Source organism: Ursus americanus, chromosome 2, assembly GCF_024610735.1.
Source record: "Ursus americanus isolate L20-20 chromosome 2, mUrsAme1.1.p, whole genome shotgun sequence".
Lineage (NCBI taxonomy): Eukaryota > Metazoa > Chordata > Mammalia > Carnivora > Ursidae > Ursus > Ursus americanus.
Window position 1 is genome coordinate 106,297,428 of NC_142128.1, and position 23,813 is coordinate 106,321,240.

Genomic DNA, 23,813 nt, shown 5'->3' on the forward strand with positions numbered 1-23,813 from the left:
GCTTATCTTTCATGGAGCGGAAGTTTTTAATTTATCAATGATTTCTCTCACGGGCTGTGCTTTTGTTATTGTCTGTAAAAAGTCATCACCAAACTCGGGGTCACCTGGGTGTTCTCCCGTGCTTATCTTCTAGGGTGTTATAGTTCGGCACTGCACATTTAGGTCTGTGATCTGTCTTGAGTTAATTTTTGTGAGAGACACAGTGAGTTTTTAAAAAAATAAATTATATCAAGTCACTTCCCTTATGACCTCCACTTATCTGTAGACTTAAACCAAAGTCCTTCTTCCCATGAGCTGCAGTTTCTACCGGACCTGACCACCGTCCGCAGCGGCAAGCCGTCGTGGTACCTTTCCCTCCCTTCCCTGCCAGAGCCTGCCTTCCGTCGGCGGACCCTCCGGATTTGTTCACAGCCTGCGCTGAAGCAGGATTACGTAACCCAGAATCTGTGTCCAGCTAGTAAGATGGAGTTGTAATCAAACGAGTAAATCTTACAGGGGAGGTCGGACGGGAGGATTTCCAGAACAGCCCCCTTAAACAGCTGCCTTGACAGGTAGCACTTCGTGAGCCCCGCTGACCAAGAACAGAAATAAAAGCTTCAGTTAGATGTTTAAAAGAATATCCTGAGATCAAACACTCTAAAATCTGTAATCACTTTATGTAAGAGTCAGGAATCATTTTCACGGAGGTACAATACGCGACAAACTGAACTTTTAAAACTTGTACTGTTACAAAATGACAGATCGTTTCCAGTAATTTAATCACATTTGAACCAATAATTTTTCAAAATATTTCCACATTCAGTATTCAAAACCTTAATTTTCCCAGAATCATATCTTTTTTCTAATTTCCAGGGATATGGGTATCTCATTATCAGTTCTGTTGGCCACCTCATTCTTACATCTCCGTTCATTTGTCATTTAGGACGTTGTTTTGCCCAGTTTCACTTCAGCTCCTGGGACTGAGTGACAGTCGTTCTCCATTACTGTCTCTTCATGCTGCTCTTCCCTGAAGAGTCCTTAGGTTTCCCTGCTTATCTGAGCACAGGGTGCCTTCCGCCGCAACCAATAATGCTGTTTTGCCACGACGGGAACTGAAGGGTATCCAGATGCTTTTGGGTCAAGTCAGTGGTGAAACCCAGTCGCAGCTCTGCTTTGCAGCTCACTGGGACACTTACGTGAGCATTACGGCGTAATATTTCTCAGTGATATGATCCTTCTGCTGCTTCAGGAATGGATTCCAAGGCATTAAATTCTACTTTGTAATAAATAGTGTAACAGTAATGTCACAACAAAGCTTAATTCTGTTGAATGAATACACCTCTGAATCGCTGGAGAGAACAGGATTCCCTTCTAGGCCAATGTAAATATTCATCATTATTCCTTAAATTGAACAATACTATGAACTTAATATTATATCTGGCCAGTAGTACTTATTTGAGCATTTTTATTGAGGGCTTGCTTGGTAATGCTAGTGTTACATCATATTGGGAAGCTGTGTTTAGTAGTGCGGAAAACCAACTTAGGCATAACATTTCACGAGGATATGGTGCCAGCTAGTGGTACATGTTATATATGCCCTAAAAGCATAGAATGCTGGCCTTTTTAAAATAACCAAACACCACATGGTCTTACTGGGATCGAATTTGCTCAAATACTACATATATATATATCTGCCATGTTGGTGAGAACCAAGACGATGTGCATAATAATGCATGTGGGGGGGGCGCCTGGGTAGCGCAGTCGTTAAGCGTCTGCCTTCAGCTCAGGGCGTGATCCCGGCGTTCCGGATCGAGTCCCACATCAGGCTCCTCCTCTATGGGCCTGCTTCTTCCTCTCCCACTCCCCCTGCTTGTGTTCCCTCTCTCACTGGCTGTCTCTCTCTCTGTCGAATAAATAAATAAAATCTTAAAGAATAATAATAATAATAATAATAATGGGTGTCTGAAATGTTCTGTTGCATAACGCCCATGCCAGCTTCTCTCCAGTCCTGTGTTCCCACATTGTGCTGATTCACATTTTATTATGCTGCTTATATTTGATCATACATGCATCCTTGTATTTCATCATTTATCACAAGATCTGGCAATTAGATGCAGAAATAAGTATTTTCAAATAAATAATAAATGGTCTCTTTTTCTCCAGCTGATGGAAGGCCGTGCCTTCCCTTTCCTCTATAGCGTATCCTCATCGTTCCCACCCCTTGACGTATAGAAGACCTCTATGATCTGTCCTGCCATGCTTGGCTTTCGGTGAATCAGTAAGAGCTTAAAGAATTTCAGTGCTTCGCCTTCCTAATGAACTGAGGCTTACAGGTGGAACGTTGCAAGGAAACGGAAATCTAACAGGAAATGAAGACACGTCAATATTGCTTTAAAATTTTCAAAGCATTATTTTGTTACATCTAGATCAATGGTTGTGAATCCTGGCTGCATATCAAAATCACCGGGGTCTTTTAGAAAACACGCCTGCCACAACGAGCCACAGAAAAATTAAACCGGAATATCAGATATTGATCAGTCTGATGCGGGGGTAGCTGAAGGGAGCTGCGCAGTGTCAGTCAGTAACTACGCCCACGCCAGTGGGTGCTCTTCCTCCTACACGGCCCAGCAGACCGTCGTGCTAAACCAGATACTGCCACGAAGATGTGCAAACCAAATTTGTGATTAATTTAACAGTTTGGTGCCGTGTGTGTGTTTGTGTGTTTGTGGTGTATGTATTTCACATCCAACATATGTAGGGGGAAAAAACAAGAAAAAAGACTTTCCTTCCTTGCTTCTTTATCCCTTACACTGTTATGGTGGAGTTTTTCCCAATGGCTGTGCTGTCAGGACAGAGTGGTTTAAGAAAATGCCCCATGTCCTCATTAGACAGAGAGTGAACCCCCTCGCCTGCCAATGAGTGTAGAGAGCAGCCTATTTCTGGAATCACACCAGCGCTGCCTTTTTGCCCCTACCCCTCCCATAACATCCCAAATGCACTGAAGTCTTTTTCCACATTCACAGTTCCTCTGGAGTCACTTTCAGGTATATCTGATGTCTTAATGATCTTGCAGTCTGTGGGAAAAAATAGAGAAACTGAGCAGCTCCGTACATCATACGTTTTACCAGAACCAGAGATCCCTGTATCTGGTACCAAAACCTGAAAGCTGGCGAAATGTAATCCGTGTAACCACTTCCTACCAATCCCTTCTAAAGACTAAGCGATATCTAAGGACCTTTCCAGATAAAAGGTCTCCTGGATTCTTGAAATCTCCTTTCTTCTCTTTTTCCTGATTCATCATCTCTCTCCTCCCTCTCCCTCCTTCCCTTCCCTTTCTCCTCTCCTTCTCCTCACCCCCACCCTCTCTGTCTTTTCTTCCTCCTTCCCTCTCCTCCTCCAAATAGAAGAGAAGCTTTCCAGCTTTCTGTTTCTGGGCAACAGAATAATAAATCTGGCAAAATGATACTCTTGAGGTTGTCAGAGAACCAGTAGCAGGCTTCCCACACTCCCATTCTGTGTAGGGAAAACAAGTATCCCTAGTACCCCGATTTCATCAATCATTGTAAAAAAAATTTTTTTTGAGGAGGTTGCGGGATTTAGGTGAGGTTCAGTGGGGTGGAGTCTGGAGCCAACGACCAAAAAGAATTCTTGAGACACCTTTGGTACAAAATTGGTGGTTTATTAAAGCACGGGGACAGGACCCTAGGGCAGAAAGAGCTTCCGGGTTGTGAGGGGTGGCTGATTATATACCGTGGGGTTGGGGAAGTAAGGAAAAAGGGAGGTTTCAAGAGGATTTTCATATGTTAAAGAAGATTCACAAGATACCAGAGGCCTTGCCATTGTCGAGTTAAGTTGTTTTTTCCTCTAGCAAGGCATTAACGTGAAGATAGTTGGGACCTTCCTGGATTCCTACAAGTATCTGTCTGTGGTCTGCAGGCTATAAGACATTTAGTTGTATTCCCTCCTGGAAACTAGGTTAGTAATAGAAATGCTTTGTTCTTGTAAACTGCTAAGACATTTGCAAACTGAGGGAGACAGGTCTTGCAAGATGGTGGTCTCTATAGGTTAACTGTTTCTTGGTCCTTCAGGGCAACCAGGAGTGCCTGAGGAATGTCTCATACATCCCATGGGGGGGGCGGGGGGAGGGGGCTGGGTGTCAGCTTCTGCTTTGTCCTCCCCTTGCCTTCCGTTCCCTCATCAAAATTCATTCTGGGATTTGAGCTGGGTCAACAGATTGTGGCTTTGCAACTTGGGAAGCAAACAGCCTTTTAATAACAGTGTCACCTCACTTAGAGGGACACTCTGAGCGGGGCTGTGTGCGGGTACCAGCTGGGCTATGGTCCACTGGATCTTTGGACACCCTTACTCTCAATCTGTTGGGTTAGCAACGAATATCAACACCCACTTTCACAGACAAAGCGCATGCATTTCTTTTCCCTGTTTTTCCGGAAGTCATTCAAGAATGTTTTCTGAAGTCCTTCTAGTGCGAGTGAGAGTATAATATATTTTTTTTACTGGCTCTGCTGAGAGGGTGGCTGTGGCCAGGGACCTGGGACCAGGGAAGGAGTTGCCAGGGACCTGGACGGCAAGTCATTCGCACATGGATCAAAAACCTCACCCTCAAAGATTCCTTTGTCTCTCTGTGTTTCCATTTCCAGCCTGGATGTGTAAATACCACGGAAGTGGACATTAAGAAGTCATCCAGAATGAGAAACCCACACAAAACACGGAAGGTAATAGCCACGTTTGCTGTGATCTTGGGATGGGTTGCACTGTTTGGAGGACATCAGTCATAAAAACCTTTCACCCACTTCCTGGAGTATCTTCTAGCATCTTCCTTGCCTTTTTTTTGGCCGCCCATCACTACTTCTGAATTTTGAAGAATTACTTTTCATAATACCTTACTTTGTGTCAAGCTTTCCCAGCAGAGGCCAACTGAGATATGCTCTGAGTCAGAAGAGACAGCATATGGGTGGACAGATAGGACTTAGAGAACTGTGTTCTTCATGCTACATGGTATTGCTGTCTTCCCAAGGCCACGCAGGCCACCGTGCTTTCCGAAAACTTGAAAAGCGTTAATTGGCGATGTTGAGCTTCACGTCGCATCAGCCCTCCCTTCATCATGGGAAAACCAGGCAGAGCAAGGCGAAATGCCGTAGAGACGGGATTGCGGAGCTGGAGCTGTCTCAGCGGTGGTGTGATTTCCTGTGAGTCAGTGACGGTAGAACTGCAGGGCCTCACTGTGGAGCTCCGTACCCTAAAATTACCAGAGAAAAACAAAAATTCTGGAGAATGCTACAGCAAGCAGCACGTGTGCCCTTGTTTTCAAAATTAGGGAATGCTGATTTTTTTTTTTTTTTTTTTTTTTTTTACTTTTTGGTGTGTGTGTGTGTGTGTGTGTGTGTGTGTGTGTGTGTATGACTTCTCAGAGTCAAAAGTGTTGAATTTGGCTACATTAGCTCATATTTGGTTAGTAACTGGAATGATCCATTTAATCAGATTTAACAAGTCTCTACTTTATGCCAGGTATGCACTGGTTTTTAGGTATTCCCCGGTCAATGCTCGCATCCCACCATGAGACAGCTCATGGTCTAATGAGAGTGTGCACATTGAACAAGTAGGCGAATGTCTGTACCTCTATGACCGTGTGATTGTGTTAAGCGGTATTTATCAGTCTGCTCACACAATGCCACCTGGGCGGCTTACATAATGGGAATTTATTTACTCACAGTTCTGGAGACCAGAAGTCCCAGATCAGGTTGGGTTTTTGGTGAGAGCGCTCTTCCTGGCTTGTAGACAACTGCCTTCTCGCTGTGTCCTCACGTGGCAGAGACAGAGCTCTGGTGTCTGTCCCTCTTGTACGGACAGCAGCTTCATAGGATTAGGGTGCTACCTGATGACCTCTTCTAACCTTGGTTACCTCCTTATAGACTCCATCTCCCTATGTAGTCACACTGGAGATGAGGATTCCAACATGAACTTCAGAGGGCTGCAACTCCATTTATAACATGTTATCCAGGGAATTTGAATGATTCGGGATTCTAGATCACCACACCATTTTATTACCCAAACAATACACGGCAAACAGCAAACTGTCCCACCACCCTCTGACGTGTTCGCAGTCTGTCCTTGCGGAGTGGGCAGTTCTGTGGGACTGCAAGCCTTGGACAGAAATGGCAGAGGCCAGCCTCTCACCTTGGAAACTGTCTTTGCCTTCCAGAGCTAATCGGACTATGTCCTTTGCTTATCCTTTTAGTGCTGTGACCACCATGTTTTAAACTTCTGCTGGTAAGAAAGTGGAAGCCCTGGATGGCAGTTCATTCTTGCAGACAGATGCTACCCCTAGCGAGGAGAGCTGCTGTGTATTCCTTTAGCAGTCAGCCGAGACAGTATTTCTCATGACTATATATCCCGACAAGAATAAGGGACCCCGTAAACCCCTACAGCAGTAATCCACACACGTACCTAAAGAAAGCAGGGACTAGAATTCTCTATTTAATTGTTAAATTTCAAATGTGTTTATCAAATATGTGAAGAGAAGGCTTAGAAGTACATCTGATTTGAGATATTTTTAGGTAGTTAGGATCAGTGTCTTTACTAAAATACAAAGAGGCGGGTGGAGTGTATTTCCTTATGTCTCTGTGAAGGGGTGATAATGTAGCAGAGCCGGAAAGAAATCAGCCTAATCCAGGCAGATTTTAAGGGCCACGGTGTGCCTGATTTTCTTCAGTCTGTTTCTAAGATTTTAATTATAATAGGTCAGGCTGTGTATCAGTCAGGGTCCCCCAAAGGGGGCAGGAGAGAAGGACAGAGACAGAGGGAGGGAGAGCAAAAGATGTATTTTAAGAAATTGTCCCCTGCAGTTGTAGAGGCTGGCCAAGCCCCAGATCTGATGAGGGAGGCCAGCGGCCAGAGTCCCAGGCGAGAATTGCCCTCTGCTGACGGAATTCCCTCTGGCTTGGAGGAAGTCTTCTAGTTCTATTCAGGCCTTCAGCTGATTGGATGAGGCCCACCCACCTTATGAAGGGGAATTGGCTTTATTCAAAGTCTGCTGATTTAAATTTTAATCTCATTCAAAAACATCCTCAAAGAAATATCCGGAATTATGTTTGATCAAATATAGGAGCGCTGTGGCCCAGCCAGCTTGACACGTAAAATTAACCAACACAGGATGGATCCCTCTGTATGATGAGAGCTAGAGGGGCCCTAGGACACCACAAAACCTGAGGAAAATGAAAAAAGCATTTGTATGTACATGACTAAACCCACACTTTGCATTGCTTCCTGCAACTTCAGGACCCCTATTTCAAAACCAAAGTAAGCTGTTTCTTGTCTCACTACTTTTCTTTTCTCTGACACCTTCATTTAGGCATTAAGACACTTTGTATTTTAGGTAACAGCTAATGAGCACATCGTGGAAGAGCAGTTAGGAAATTCCTGATGCCATGTCTCGTTTTCCTGCTTTTAATGCAGTGGCTGTTTACACATAAAACTGTTTATACATAAAAAAAATTGGCATTTCCTTGCTTGTATATGCATAATGTGGAATTCTAATTTTAACAGAAGAAACTATTCACGCCTTAGAGTAACACAAAAGGGTTTTAAGTAAGAAGTACAATCAGGTGACAGGCAACAAACATTCTGCTCAAAACAGCAAAAAGCAGGGAATATTCTAGACCCTTGGGAGTTGGCAGGGCGGAGTTAGCCCTGGGGTTGACGGACCCCAGGGCTCATCAGGGTTCTCTCTCTCCCGTGCCCTCTGTGCTCTGCCCTCTCTGCACTGGCGGCCTCCACACACCAGCAGATGTGATCACAGTCTGTTCTCTGGTCCAGCTGAGCGGTCCAGGAGACAGAGAAATATCCCCACGCTCCACCACCAGTTGGGAAAATCCCAAAGATTTCACTCCACAAAGAAGGGCATAAGAGCTTCCGTACTCTTTGCTTCCTGTTTTAAAGCACCCCCCACACCGCCTGTCAAGGATAAAAGTAGGGGAGTATTTTCTTAGAATTCTTCTAGGATGTGAAGGGAAATCACATAAGAACAGGTTTATGGAGAAAGTCAGATCTGTTTCATTTTATGAATAACTGACCCAGTATTCATTTGGTTGGATGGTACCCTCTGTGAAAAAAGCTGGTCAGGCACTGGATTTAAATAAATGTACATTTTTATCAAGTCTAAGCATCTTGATTGGTACTAGCTTTCCTAACAACTCAAAATGGGTCCCAGCTAGTTAATTTTATTTTCCCCCATTGAGACAATTTCATGTCCCTTCCTCTCCGGTCCTACCTGTCGCTAGCTCTACTCTACCCACTGCAGGCCAATATTTTAATATATTTCCTTTTTCTAAAAAAATTCGAAACCTTTCACATTTCGAATGATCCTCAGAACTTGTCCGCCAAAATAGGATCCATTTCCTTACCTCCTTTGTCCCTAAAATAAGCCCTGTACATAAAATTTCATTATTCGTGGCCATTTTCACTGTGACCAAGAATCAAAGTTAAAAGCTATCACAGGTCCCCAGAAAATGAAAGGCACTCTGACTGATGAAAGAGAGAACTCCTGATGTTTACCTGCATGAAACGGAAACTCCATGGTAACCACGGAGCTGGAGCCGTAGCAAGGCTGCTGGAGGGCGCCTCCCAGGGATCCGGTTCTCACGCGGACCTTTCTGAGCCTATGGTCTCTGCATGCGTGCTGAAACGCTCACAGAGATGTGGAGACAGAAGGTAGCTTACAGATCCGTTTACTGCCGTGGCACCATAAGATGCCGTAGTTTTCTAGCAGTCTTTTTAGTTATTTTTCATCTTAACCAAAAAACTTACTATTAAAACAGTCCGCTCTCTTACCTTATAAGCCTTTTTTACTTGAGTATAGTTGCTTATTAAGAATTTTTAGTAATTAAACTAAGGTGAACAAGAATGCAAGCCTTAGAGTCCTCTTGTTTTCTTTATTGAAGATTAATGTCGTACCACTGAAAAATTGTAGACATTGGGAAATGTCTACTTTATTGTCTACAAGTGTTGAATCTCTCACGTGTGCCTAATTTTTAAAAATCAACCTCAACAGTTACTTCAGAGTTCAAAGTTCAGATATGACGCCTAGTACTTCACCTAGGCCTTTTCTGTTTCTTTGGTGGAAATTCAGTGTCCTTGTCCCTCAGGCCCTGTGCTCCCGTTAGCATCTTCTTTCATAACACTTCTCACAGTTGTAATCATGCGTGTGTTTGTGTGATTATCTGTGTAACACGCTTCCCTCCGCTAAGCTGTGCGTTCCAATGGAGGAGAAAACATGTCCACCTTTGTTTATTTCTGTATTCCTGATACGCAGCATTCTACCCAGCATACAGTAGGTGCTCAAGAGATGCTGAATGAATAAATGAAAGAAAGAACAGAGAAAATTTAAGCCGTTCAGTTCAGTCCTATTAATAATTAAGTCACAGCGTATGTGCTGCTCGTTGGGTTGAAATTGTTGCCCAGTGATAGAACTTGAGTTCCCAGAGGTTGAGGCTAGGTCAAGAGAGGGCAGATTGGAAGACTTACCAAAGATAGTGTAAAATGAATGATTCAGGTAAGTTAAAGCCAAGTCAAAATCTACTGAAGAAAGCCCAAGAGCAAAGTAATGGGAGGCAACAAGGGAAAACCAAGTCCATCCAACGGGTCCAGGTATAGAGCCAACAGTGAACATTAAGAAAAGATAGAGTCTGAGTGAAAACATGTCCGGAACAAAACACATGTGAATTTAGAGATACTGGTGAGGTTGGTGATGAGCCTGAAAATTGGCTCAGTTAAGCATCTGTATCTACCCTCTTCTGATTTCAAGAGTTTCTTCCAAACCTGTCTGGTAACTTTAATTTTGTGGGCTCATGAAGTTGTATTATGTGCTTATCTTTCTTCCTCATGTCCAAAGAAAAAGTGCTCCATAGCTCATATTAAGTCCCTTATTTTAAAATAGTAATTCTTTGCTATTAAAGAAAAAGTTATTTGTCTTCTCCCTGGAGTTGACATGTGAGATGTCTCACCCTCAGGTGAAGATTTTTTTTGTCTCTTCAAGTCTCCAAACCTTTAATTGTACTGACTAAGCAATAGGTCTTTTTTTTTTTTTTTTAAGATTTTATTTACTTGAGACAGAGAGCAAGCATGAGCAGGGGGGAGGGGGAGAGGGAGAGGGAGGGAGAGGGAGAGGCAGACTTCCTGCTGAGCAGGGAGTCTGACACGGGGCTCCATCCCAGGAGCCCAGGATCATGACCTGAGCTGAAGGCAGACGCTTCACCGACTGAGCCACCCAGGTGTCCCTGTAATAGTCTTTCTCAAAAAAGAATATTCCTAAGTAGTAGGTTTGACCTTTTGACAAAATACATCAAGAATTCCAAAGTGAAAACTTCGGGGTCACTGATGTTGCGAGGCACCCAGTGGCACCAGTGGCAAGACCAGCATGGTGAGGTAAATAACCAATGCTGAGTTGGGAAGGGTGGAGCACTCTGGGGTGTCTTTGATCACAGTCGCAGAGACTAAATCAACAATGGAATTGTTAACCTGGTCTCTCTCCTCAGTATTCCATTCTGTAAAACAAATCATTTTCATTTTCTCTTGGCTTATTAACTTTTTATTCTATTCTATATCCACCCCTGTTTTATTCTGAAATCAGTACTTATTGAATGTTATATAGTATTGCTGCTCCCCCACTTGGTACTCTCATCCACCCCCAGATCTTAGTATCAGACTTACTATGTTCTTTCCATATAATCAATTATTCTGTCAAAGTTAATAATCTAGCCACATATTTTTTCAAAGAGCTGTTTTATATTCATACGATATTTATGATAACAGTGCCTTTGAATTTTAATAAGAAGCTTCATCAAATATGCAGCAAAGTTTTGAGTTACCTTGCTGAATATATAACACAAAATTACCTTTTAGAAAGTCTGTGACTGTAAATGGTATTTTGTCCTAACGTATTTCTTTTTTACTTTCATATAGTCTGTCTATGGTTTACAAAATGACATTAGAAGTCACAGTCCTACCCACACACCCACACCAGAAACTAAACCTCCAACAGAAGAGGAGTTACAACAACAGGTGGGTCAACCTATAAAATGACCTGCTGAGGTTACGGAGTAGCAGCTATGAAGAGTACATGCTGAACGTTCATGGCAGGGGTTTTCAAAAGGTTATTGGTATGGTTGACTGTTTCATAGAGAAGAGTTGCAGTTAAAAGGTAGTGAAATCATTTAATTTTAAGATATGTAGTCACCTGGAAATGTGTCAATATATGGAGATGGTTTTCAAATCTCTTTGCTCTTCAATTCCCTGAATCCTGTGTCCTCTAACCAGTTTTTAAAACAGGGGTACACCGATGTTTCGGTGTCTCCATTTCAAGAGCTCTTCTTGAAGAATGAGGAGACAAGAAGCTGGTGACGTAGAGTCATGTGTTTTACGTTTCCAGTCATGTGACATGACCTTCGCAGAATGTTCTTTCTTGTTCTTCCAGTACTGCTCTCCATAAGCCTCTGGAAGTTCTCTCTCACTAACACTGGTGTACGGTTATGGTATACATCATGTCTTGTTTCACCAATTGATCAAAAGTTTTGGCTCCAAGGAATATTTCAAAGCAAACAGCAGTGTCTCTTATATCAAATAATAGTGAAATCTCTTGGTTGGCTTGGTCATGGAGCTTTTTCCCCTTTTGATTCTTTTCCCCTGATATTTTATTGTGATATGGTTTATCAATAGTGTAATAATACTTTTTCTGGTATATTTATAATCACCATGAGCAGAAAGTAATTTAGAGAGTTTTAAAATTTTCCATATGTGATTATGTCCACGTATTTGTCCTGAAATGTTGATAAAATTATTCCCAAAACACAGATCATTGATGTTTTCTGGGGCTAGTATTAAGAAGTAGGATTTACTTTGCAATTATAGTACAAACGTAATACAAATAACAAATATGTTTATTTTCTGAATTTAATATTGGGGGTGATTCTGATTTGGTTATTCACTATGAATAAATGTTTACACTACGGCCATACCACCCTGAACACGCCTGATCTCGTCTGGATAAATGTTGACAATCTCTAGAACACTTTTTAAATAAAGTTACATTTTGTTAAAGCATGCAGAATGTTCAAATTCATTGCTGTTCTAAAGTGATATTGGCTATGTTTATATTCAAACACCTTAATTTTCAGAGCCATCTCATTTGATTTTCAGACTTAGAAATTTTACTTAGAACACACTCTTACTTAGAATTGCCCATTCCATCAGAATTTAGAGTGGAAAATATGAGAATGTCACTGCTTATTTAACTACTTCTTTAACTCTTTTCAGATTAAATATTGGCAAATACAGTTAGATAGACATCGGTTAAAAATGTCAAAAGTTGCTGATAGGTAAGTATTTCTAGATGCCCATATAAATAAAAAAATTTCATGTGACGGTCAAATGTGCTAAAAATGGAATCCTGTAAGAAATGTTATTTTTTTTTTTCATTTTTTGCACATAGAAAACTTCCAAAGAACTCTTCTGTTATAGTTTAAATGACAGAATGATCATTACTATCTTCAATCTGTAGAGATCCAATCCGGTGCAACCAGAATCAGATATAGAAGATAATGCCAAGGAGTTGAATTTTTCACTCCTGCTGAGACAAATGAAACTTCCAATTTATCAAGTTACTTTTTGGCAACTTAGAACCTCTATGTAAATTCATCTTAACATCCACACTTTTCAGTTACTGCATGACTTCAGAATTTGAATTAAACACAGATTTTAGATATTTTCCTTTTCTTCATTTAAATCTGTTATTAATGGCACTTGTCTTCTTTACTTTGAAGCACTGCCAAATCCTACCTCTCCAACGTCTTTCCTCTCCTCTCCGTCTTTTTCTTCTCTTTCATTTTTGGATACAGATTTCTTCTTGAAAATGTTAATGATTCCCCCTTTACCTAATTTCTGTAAATACCTTTGACAAAAATTCCCTTGTCACTGTTCTTCAAGTTGGCTAAAATCAGTCCAGCTGTGGGTGGACTGGTTGACCAAAGAACGGACTCTTGGCACTGCTTTCGCACACTGGCCCCTTCCATTTTGCTTCATCTGAATGGAGGGATGTTGCCTCTCTTGAATTAGGCATGGGTAGACATGGTCTCCGTAGCCACATTTGCCTTCCACGATGCACAATAAGTTAATGTGTGTAAGTTACTGAAACATAAAAACTGCCATTGGATTTTACTCTATAAGCAAGCAATTCCTTGGCCAGACCTACTTATATTGTATTCCTTATTCTGGGCGGGGTATAACTTGAGCCAAAACAACTAAGGAAAATGAAAATGTTTTTTCTCTCTAGTCTGTTAGGCTACACAGAACAATATTTAGAATATGACCCATTTCTTGTGCCACCTGACCCTTCTAACCCATGGCTGTCTGATGATACTACTTTCTGGGAACTTGAAGCAAGGTATGTGACATGTTTTCTCTTCAAATATTTCACTTATTTCGGGGTTTGGTTGAAATAGGAAGAATTCTATAGCTGATAATAGGAAGGTCATTTTTACTCTGTGTCTCTATCAGCCCATGATACAAAGTTCTCGTTCAAGGTAATGGTTTTTAAACCTTAGATACTTCCATTTGTATTCAGATTTGCATTTCTGGAGGACTGGCACAGAATTAGAGGGATGAGAGTTTCAGAATAGACTATTCAGAGTTGAGATCTTCAGTTCTTAAAATTTAGTGCGTTGTTTTTAGCTTTTCTGAAAATCCACAGGGCCACAAGGCCCCTGTATTCAAGCAAAATGAATGCTAAATCCATACTTATTTAAGCCCAATACGAGTATGCCTTTATAAGTTCTATTTTAAAATAAAATGAACTTACCAAAAACACTCTAAGAGAATCTGACAAGAGACTGACTTCTTAAGAAAACCGCAGCACAGTTTCAGACTTCCTGGTTTCCTTCCTGAGGAGGGAAGACTTGGATCATTATCTTGACAGAGTCAGGCAAAGAGCAATGCCTCACTTTACAGAGTGAGGACTTGGTACTTAGTGGCACTTCACTAAACTGTGTTGATGGACCTTTTCCTTCTTTTACCCCCATCCAGTGTTCTTAAATGTTTGACAAGTGCAGACTCTTCATCCCTACGTTCTAGATCTTATAGATGAGGAATTTGGGCCCCAGAATGTTGTGACTCAGCTAGGATTAGGTCCCACATTTCAACAGCAGACTCATTACCAGAATCGAAGCCTTTGGTTCCCGATGCATTTTCCCCCAGTACAATACAGTACAACATACCCCTGAAGACTGCATTGTATACTGGCTAAGAAATGAGCTTTGAGGTCAAAATGTCTAGAATATTGCCCCTTATTACCTGTCGGACATTGGCAAATTGTAACTCTCTTTGTGTCTTGATTTCTTCATCTACATAGTGACAACATGACAGTACTTGTCTCATAAAGTTGCAGAAAAAAATCTAAAAGAGAGAATCCATTTCGAGCACTTAGCACCTAATACTCAATAAACATTGGACACGACTGTTAATGCCTGACATGTATCTCAACGTAATTTCACGCAAAACCGTCAGTCACAGATTTTTTTTTTTCTGAAAGATATGCGTGGGACCTTCAAGGTAGGGAACTGTCATTGCAAAAGATAGAATTGGTAACGAAAGGAATATATTTGGCTTTATCTCCCGTAGCAAAGAACCAAGCCAGCAGAGGGTAAAACGATGGGGTTTTGGCATGGATGAAGCACTGAAAGACCCAGTTGGGAGAGAACAGTTCCTTAAATTTCTAGAGTCAGAATTCAGCTCAGAAAATTTAAGGTAAGACACATTGTTTGTATCTTACTCTGTGTCAGAGACACTTACTGTGGTATGTCCGGTTATTAGCACTAAATAGACCAGTTACTCTCTTACCAACATGATGACGATATGAACCCATTGAATTTCTGCCTCTTGACGGAAGGAAAAAGCTAACAATGGCAAAGCCTGTTACAGCATTCTCAATTCCTTAAAATAGTTTATTTTTACACTATCTCTTGATCTTTTAAGTATATAAATTTGATGCATTTGAAATGGACTCCGTAAAGAAGTGTAACACTTGGACTAATGTTTGGCAAAATGAGGAATGGCCAATAATAGTTATGCAGTTAAATAATATCATTATTTATCAATATTGGTCTTCTTTGCATATTGCTTCCTACCTGGGTTAGGTCTCGGAAGGAGATTTGGGTGCCTACGAAAAACAACTTGAAACAAAACTACGGGTCAGCTCATCCACTCTGCACACTTACGTGCAGCCTCGGGGCAGTCGAGAGCCGCACCACACCGAGCTGTTAGTGAAAGAGGGGTGTGCATCCCACCCATCCGTTGGGAACATGATCCTTATATATTTTAGAGATTTTTCTAACTTCAGAGGCACCTGGAAATTGAATTTTTAAATGTGAGACACTGCAATAGGTTTTAGTGTCTGTTTAAGATCACTGAAGTGAGTGATAACTTTCCACTACGTAAAAATGTTTTTCCATGAACTCTTTCATTCATTATTCTTTTGAAACACGATACCCTAATTTACTTTCCCATGACTTACACAGTCCTGTGAAATTCATTTACAGAAAGGTCTCAGCATTCATTTATTTTCATTGGAACACTACGGCTCCAGACAGTGTCACATTCTTTTCAGATGATTTAACAGATACCAGTACCAAACCATTCAGAAATAAGGTAGAACTTTGACAGATGTCCTGTGGTTTAAGCAAGATGACCGCAGACGGAACCTGGAGGGATGTTATTATATATGCAAGTCTGTCGTGAATTGTTGGGATGCAGCTTTGTATTCTTTCACGTTTGTAGGAGCCCTTCTTGACAGAGTTTTTACAAGATCTACAGTCGCTAAGGATTGTTTTCTTCATGGAGGCCACATCATCAATTATTGAGTATAAGAATGCATTAAAAAAATAGAGCAGAGATAAAGAATATTTTTTTAGCCTTTTAGTGGATGGGGAGGTGGAATTGCCTCGAATTCTGTAAGTTTTTAAATAAGTCCTGACATCATTGGTATCATGAAAAAGAAATAAACAAATAATGAGCCTCACCAGTATCACCTAACCAAATAAAAATGGTTCTTGATCTCCTCAAAATTACAGCCTAGTGGTGGATACAGAGAAGAAAAGAGATCACAACACAAAGTGGTGGTTATTTAGGTCAGAGAAGTACAGAGGGACCGCCAACCCAGAGCTGGAGGTCAGCAAAGGCATCCCAGAGGAGATGGCTTTAGGCTATGACCTGGACGTCAGGAGAAAACCAGGCCAGAATTCCACCTCCCCGTCCATAAAACAAAGAGGGAAGAAGCTTTAGGCAAAGGAAAGAGTATGTTCATACTCTCTTTCAAGAATTAATTGAATCACTGCTGATTCCTCAGTTCAAGCCTTAACCATTTCTTATCTCGCTAATTCTATGCCATGAAAGTTTTCGAGCTAAGTTATTTCATCTAAGAAATATGACATATTTTGTGAGTATATTATAATTATACCCACTACTGCTCTAAGTATGCCATGCTGTATTTTGTGTTTACTGTTTCTGATTATCACACATCTAATCATCACAACAAAAACGAAGTGTAAGCATTCCTGCCCCTTTTTCAGGTAAGCAAAATATGTCTGCGGGAAGCTAGTCGTCTTGTCCAAGTCAGATTGGCTAGTAATTGGCGTTCTTGGCGTTCTGTAAACCTCTACAGGCTACACTCCATTGCTCCCCAAATCTGAGCCCCGCTTCTTCCGCTTAGGTATCTGGCGTAACAGATTGAGGGACACGGAACAGTCCGGTTCGCAGGCAGGGCTAATTGAGCTTAAGTAAGTCTCAGCGCGTCTCCCCAGGTAGCGGCCTGTAAGTACCTGCTCTTCACACAAGTGTGACGCATACGAGCATTTCTTCAAGTATTAAGACAGAGGAAAAGGTCGAGAAATACTGCTTGTTGACGACGACTTATTCCTCAGACACAACCTCTGCTGTCCGTTGGTGTGTCTTTGCTCATTTTCCAGATGAAGCACGCAGCCTAGCGTAAGGACTGAGCACACCTAGGAATGTGAGTTTTGTTGTTGAGGGTTTGAAACTATGTCAGGCCCTCAAAAGTGCCTTTTACATCATTTGTCTTATTTAATCTAATGGAAGCCTGATGAGATAGACATTATCATCCCATTTTCCTGATGAAGACCTCAAGGCTCAAAGACATTAAGACACCTACTTCTTCATATTCCAGGTACCATATAGTGAGGAGGGGCGGGATTTTACCGGAGCACTTTCCTTGCTGCTAACTTATCATAGCACTTACAGTAAGGCCGAGAATAACAAAGGCGATGGTGCGCTTAGGGAGAGACCTGAGCGGGTGGTTAGGAGCAAGTCCTCTGCTGCGGATTACCCATGGGCAAACCCTAGCTGTGAAACTCATCCTGCTTATCACACTCCTAGTGGGCAACTTAAATAAGCGACTTAATCTTCGTATCCTCAGTTGCCTGGTCTTGCAAATGGGGGAAATAATAGCACGGACTCTAGAGCTGTAGGGACTGCGTGAGTTAGTGGGGCTACAGCGTGTCCAGCAGTGCCTGCACTTGCGTATTAGTGTAGATGTTGTTATTAATACGTTCTCAACGCTAGATTAACTGTTCTGTACTTTCGAGTTCATTAACATGTCACTGCATCTATAACAGCTGTCCTAGGACTCCTTTTTCCAGCCCAGTGCTTGCCCAGCAGGGGGCCCTTTCTTGCTCTGCCCTCCCACACTGTGTCTTTTGCACTATTCCTTGAGAGCCCCTCCTGGGCTTCTTAACATTAGGCAGCCATTTGAATGGTGTATCTTTTTCTCTAGTGGTTCTTGGAAGACAGAAAAATTCTTTTGATTAAGGTGTTAAAAGCATGCTGGAATGAACTAGAATGAGCATTGATGACAACATTCATGCTCACTCAGATGGCATATGGCATTCCTGTTAGATTGCAGAGTGTCACATCTCCTGTTTTTGGAGGAAATGGTCTTGGGCCTTCCCTTCTGAAAGCGGTAATGGCAGTTTCATGTGTGAGGCGTGGTCTAAATCTACTGTTACATATATCTACAGGAAAATGATCTCCAGAAACTGAAAGCTCACTACATTGGGTAGTATTTGCGGTTCCAACTCTAGTTGAACTGTTTTATTGCTTATTTCTGACCTTTCATTAATGCCCAATATAACACTTAATAATTACGAAGGTTCTGCTTGTCATATACCTCTCTGAAGACTCCGTAGCCTGTAGTGACCTTCGTCTTTGTGCCCATTGGCCCATCTGCCCATTTCATGCGTGACAACATCTGCCATTAGAGCGATAATGGTCCATGTTGAGGATAACAAAGACCTAGTAGTTCCTTTTTCAAGTATTTTTTCATTTTAACAAATTATAATGCTATACATATTCATCTTTTCAATAATATTTCTGGTTCTAACCAAAATCATATAACATAGAGCAAAATTTAAAGAAATGAAACCCATTAATACAATGTGGCCCTTTATTATTAGACTTTGCTTTTTGCTCTTACCAACCAAAATATGTTCTGGGGTTCTTTCCTTACAGTATAGATACTCTATGCAGAAGCATATAAAATGTATTTGTATATTTAGAAGTAAGTCAGTATATATTTGTTTTTTTCCTAGCTTCTGAATTGCTATAATGCCTCTGGAGATTTAAGCCTTTTTCAAACAATGGCATGTGAAAGCTTGTCGCTTCTGTCATTCCATAACTCTCTGAATTAAATAGCCTAAAATTAGTTACTTGCCCCGATTTCTCCAGCTCCAGCCTTTTCTGATCTTGTGTCTAGTCCTCTTTTAATTCCAGTAAAGCTTCACTGTAATTCCCTTGCCAGGTAGAGCAGAAAATCCTCTCCAAACTAACCCTCATTGCTCAAATGGATAAAAGATCCAAAGAATACAGTATAGTGCCCTATTTTATCCCCCAAGCAGGTGCTCTATGTCGCTCACTCTAATTCCCTTCAAACTCCACTGCCTTTCTAATAAATGGTTCTTTAGCAGGGCTATTTTTCTCTACTAAAAATTAAGGCGAGCAAACCCTTAAAAGAGATCGTTTTCAATATTTCCTTTTGAAAACTTTGATATCTTTCAATACAACTAATGAAAAAAAAAAAGGCCATACACTGGAAGCCCTCAGAAAAAAAGGAGCTTGTTATTATGCATTCTGGTGAATGGTAGGCTCAGTCAATATTAGAAGAATTTGGAGATTATGAGGCATCACAGTAAATGCCTGGTGTCTCCTTTTGCACAGATTCTGGCTCGCGGTGGAGGACCTGAAGAAAAGGCCTATTAGAGAAGTCCCTTCCCGAGTTCAGGAAATATGGCAAGAATTTCTGGCTCCAGGAGCCCCCAGTGCCATTAACTTGGATTCTAAGAGCTATGACAAAACCACGCAGAATGTGAAGGAGCCTGGGCGATACACATTCGAAGATGCTCAGGTGGGTATGTGGGCGGGCCTCGCGGTAAGTCACGCACCTGCTCCTGGGAGGCTGGCATTGGAGATACTTCTGCTTTATTTTCATTTAATTGGCAGCTAGGCTTAATATTTTCAATTTAAGTAAGTGTACGTAAAAGAACTCCAGTTGACTTAAAAGAAAACAGAGATGCATTCAAACGAACAGTTTCTAGAACCTGGGAACGTCTTACAAATTTGAACGTTTTTACGTGAGCATTTCTTGAAGGGGGGTAGTTGAGGTATTTGAACACTTTTACTTCATTTTCTACTTTCGTCACCCGGTATGTGAGAAAACACTTATCGAACGATGGCCCCATCTCAGTAGCTCATCTTTGAAATCTTAAGGTGTCTTCCAATGTGGAGATTCTAAGGTTCTGACACCCTAAGCTATTCATTATTATGACTGCTCAGAACTGAACTGAGGTAGCCTAAAGTTACGTCACCCTCAAGCCAGTTTTGTCTTTGATGATACAATGAAATCATAGATGTAGGCATGTATGAATTTTCCAAGTTACCTTTTTAATATGTGAAAAGAATAAAATAAAATGTATGTTAAGATATTAATTTCCTAAGACAAATTTACATTAAGATATTAATTTTCTTAGTGTTTTTTTCCAAACTAGACATAATTGCCTCTTTAGACATAATCTGAATTTCCACTTTCCCTAAAAAAGTTGTGCTCAAGAAGGAAAATAAACTTGAAATGAGTGGATATTATTTTCCTAATGATGTGCTGAAATTGGCTTTTAAATCGGAACATGCATACTTCTTAATTTCTTAAACCTCTTCTAGAGAAGAATGTTAGTTCTAGAAAGTATCTTGTTTTTCAAATAACAACATTACTAAAATAAACCATAGAAGTTGAAGAAGACACACACACACGCCCTTCCTTATTTGCATTCTCAGTGGAAAGTACGTATCTCCTGACTTTGGTTTAAAGAAATGAGCCATCGTACAGAAAACTAACACAGGTGGAAACAGCTAACCAGACACCCATTCTCTTCAGCTCTGCCATGGCCTTTTATGTGGAAATAATTACAGAGACACATGAGAGAGCGCAGGGCGAAAATTCTAGCCCTGTTGCTTCCTTCTCTGCTGATTTATCTTTCTTTCAGTTCAAGATAAGATTTCAAGCATTTTTCTAGAGCCAACAATGTGTAAAATGTTTGGAATAACCTTCCTAAAGTCTTAAAAAGAACATTTCTTTGTTATCTGTGGCATTTAAAATATTCTTGATTAATAGCTCTTCAATAAGATGAGAAAGCATAATTTTCTATAGAAAACATCACCACCTGACCCTGGGCTTCTTTTTCAGTTAAGTTCAGATATTTAACTCCAGTTTCTGCTGGGTTTTTTAACCTCATCTTCAAAAATATAGTAATAGAAATCCCTGGCATTATTTAAGAAAAGACACAGTGTAATGGTTAAGAAAGTAGATTCTGGAGCTAAATTGCCTGAGTTCTAGTCGGAGCTCTGCTTTGTATCCTTCTCCTTCATATTTAAAATGGATATAACAATGGTCCCCAGCCTCCCTGACGTTCCGTTGAGTCTTACATTAACTGATAGAGGCAAGCCCTGGAAGTGTGCCTGGCATACGTTCAGTCAGATCTGAGCACTTACCTTGCTTACCCCCCTTCTTTGCTAAACGTATGTCATCCCTTTAATCCTCACCTTATTTTACAAATTAGAAAACTAAGACTCAGCAAGATGAACGAATTGGCCTAAATGTCTATGTTTCTATGTGGCAGGCCTTGAGCACAATAAAATCTGAATCCCAAAATGCTTAACTCCAAAGGGAGACATCACCCCACTTTTCCAATGACAGTTTCTGATAGGGTCCTCTTGGAGATGAGCCTTGGGCTAGATATTGAGCAAGAGTAACTCCAAATTATGGCCAGTGTGTTTAAGACCAGGGAAACCGAGTCATTTCTTAAAATATATATTCTGTGCAAACAAAAAGAGATCGGGACATCCAGGCTACTCTCCACATCTAACTGGTATTTCACTGGACTAGAAAGATGAAGGAGTGCTTATGCTCCATTGAGCTTCAGTGGCTTAAAGCAGAATCTCCCTAGATCGGGCCAGCAGTGACTTGGATGAATGCATTTTTTTCCTTGATTTCTTTGTCTACCAATATTCATCATCAAGATAGAACACAGCAGACTGATTAGGATTAAATGATTAAATATGTACCTAATCTTTCACTGAAGGAGTTCTTTTAAAAAGCATACAGATTGGGAGGTTTAGCAATTAAATATCACCAAATTTATTTTTGGACTTGTGCTCTGGCCCGAAGTGGATGTAGATGACAATTTTCCATATAATTTGCACCAAAGAAATGATTCATCCGGGCTGTCTCCCTCCTCCAAGTATATGTAGGTGCCAAAGGTATCTAGGACGATGACTCGATCTTGCCTTCCTGTCGCTCACTTCTGGCCTGGAATAATTTCAAGAGATAGCAGATTTATATTCTTAGATGACCTCTATAGATCAACCACCTGACCTGAAATCACTTCCTGACGTTCCATTGACTGAATTCCATTGTTTTAAAGGACTGGATGTGATCTGCATCGTCTGTGGCTCTCAAACCAGTTCAAATATTGATCCGTGAAAAAAATAATAAACTTGAAGATTTAGATGTTCTGTAAACACAAAGTATTTCTCACCAACATTATCACTATTAATTTTAGCTGCTTCCAGATTTGTTCTTGGACCATATCCTGTATTCTGATCACAGTATTTGATTTTCCCTGAGAAATAATAAAGAAGCACCTCAACCATTATGTCTTTTTAGGAGCACATTTACAAATTGATGAAAAGTGATTCATACCCACGCTTCATAAGATCCAGTGCCTATCAAGAGCTTCTACAGGCAAAGAAAAAGGTATTGGTTCTTTGTGACCTTTTCCGATCTGGTTCTCAGTTATAATTATATGGAGTAGTGCCTTCTGCTGAGCCCAGGGTATTGGACAAATGGTAAGTGAACACACTCCAAGACCTTCCCCAAACCTTTGCATTTTATAAGGGCCATTTAAGGTGTGTTTGTTTTTGTTGGTTGGTTGCTTATTTTCTTTTTTGTTTTGTTTGTTTCTGCGGATGTTCATGCTTTACAAGGTTTTATAGAAGCTGTTTTCATGTTTCATGTTAGTCTTCTGTATGTCTAGTTTAAGGAAATAAAAATGAGAATAATGAAAAGGAAAGAACAACATCATTAGGTCAAAAACTTGAAGAGGGTTTTCTCTGTCCAGTAAGCTTAAGTGTATGTTTTTGGCCACATACCCCATAACTAAATATAGACTCATATTTTTCAATGGTAGCTGTCAAAATGCAGTAATGTTTGCTTCGGGGTATTTTAATTTGATATTTCTCCTGGATTACACAGTATCTCTAGGATAAATTTTACATACCTAAGAAGGTAGCCAAACACATTTTGGAAGAGCTGCAGTAGACCTCATTATTCAATTAATGTTTATAATCAATGTAAACAAGAAAACAGGATATGGAAAATCTGAATATAAAAATCAACACCATTCATTATTTTTAATGTTAAAATAGTCCGTAACTTCTTAAAATTTTGAGATTAAATTGAATTTTCTGTGATTCGTGACTGTCATGTAGGCTAATGGGAGTTTTCAAAGTCCACGGCCTTTGCAGCTGGAAGCGGATACTCTGTCTTTGCAGGTGCCCTGTACAGCTGCTGCTAGCCACATGGGGTTGTTTACAATTAAGTTTAAATTCATCATAAGTACGTAAAATTCTAGCCAGATCTCAAGTGCTCAATGGCCACAGAGAAAGGCTTCTGAAATATTGGAGAACATAGAACGAAGTTCCCATCCTTTCAGAGAGTTCTGTTGGACACCAGTCCTCTATAGAATCAATGTGATCAATAGAAATCTAGTCTTGACAGAAAATAATGAGGAAATTCGGAAAATATTCCACTAGATTTTCAAATACGTAGGATTAGCACATGTCAGTGTAAAACCTTCACATATCTACTTCATTTTAGTGTCATTTTATTTTGCTTGAAACCATACCATTTTGTTTGCTCAGGAAGAGTTTTGGTGTTAAAAATAAAAATACTAACAAAAACAGAGCCTGGGCCCTGTGTCTAGACCTACTCAGCAGCTCTCCTGCTTTCCTGGTCCCTTGATTTAGAACATGGATTTGCTGTCGCTTCATTTCATCAGCCTGTCTTTTTCTGCTCTGTTTTCTTTGCTTTCTTTTTGTTTATGCTCCCTATTTCCCTTTGCCCCATCCCGCCCCACTCATGTAAGTCGGAATTCTCAATGGACCGCAGAACATCTTTTGAGAAATTTGCACAGAATGTGGTAAGTTTTATT

The 23,813-nt window shown here is 40.7% G+C and overlaps 1 protein-coding gene across 2 annotated transcripts in view; it reads left to right on the top strand.

Annotated features, from left to right (window-relative positions):
- Nucleotides 1-23,813, top strand: part of RGS7 (regulator of G protein signaling 7) — a 550,126-nt gene that overhangs the window by 505,868 nt on the left and 20,445 nt on the right. For both annotated transcript variants that reach the window (XM_087859757.1, XM_087859761.1), the window contains exons 10-16: nucleotides 4,638-4,712; nucleotides 10,957-11,055; nucleotides 12,307-12,368; nucleotides 13,322-13,432; nucleotides 14,665-14,790; nucleotides 19,270-19,456; nucleotides 22,268-22,357. In XM_087859757.1, coding sequence (XP_087715883.1) covers nucleotides 4,638-4,712; nucleotides 10,957-11,055; nucleotides 12,307-12,368; nucleotides 13,322-13,432; nucleotides 14,665-14,790; nucleotides 19,270-19,456; nucleotides 22,268-22,357 — 750 coding nt within the window. The remainder of the gene's footprint in view (nucleotides 1-4,637; nucleotides 4,713-10,956; nucleotides 11,056-12,306; nucleotides 12,369-13,321; nucleotides 13,433-14,664; nucleotides 14,791-19,269; nucleotides 19,457-22,267; nucleotides 22,358-23,813) is intronic.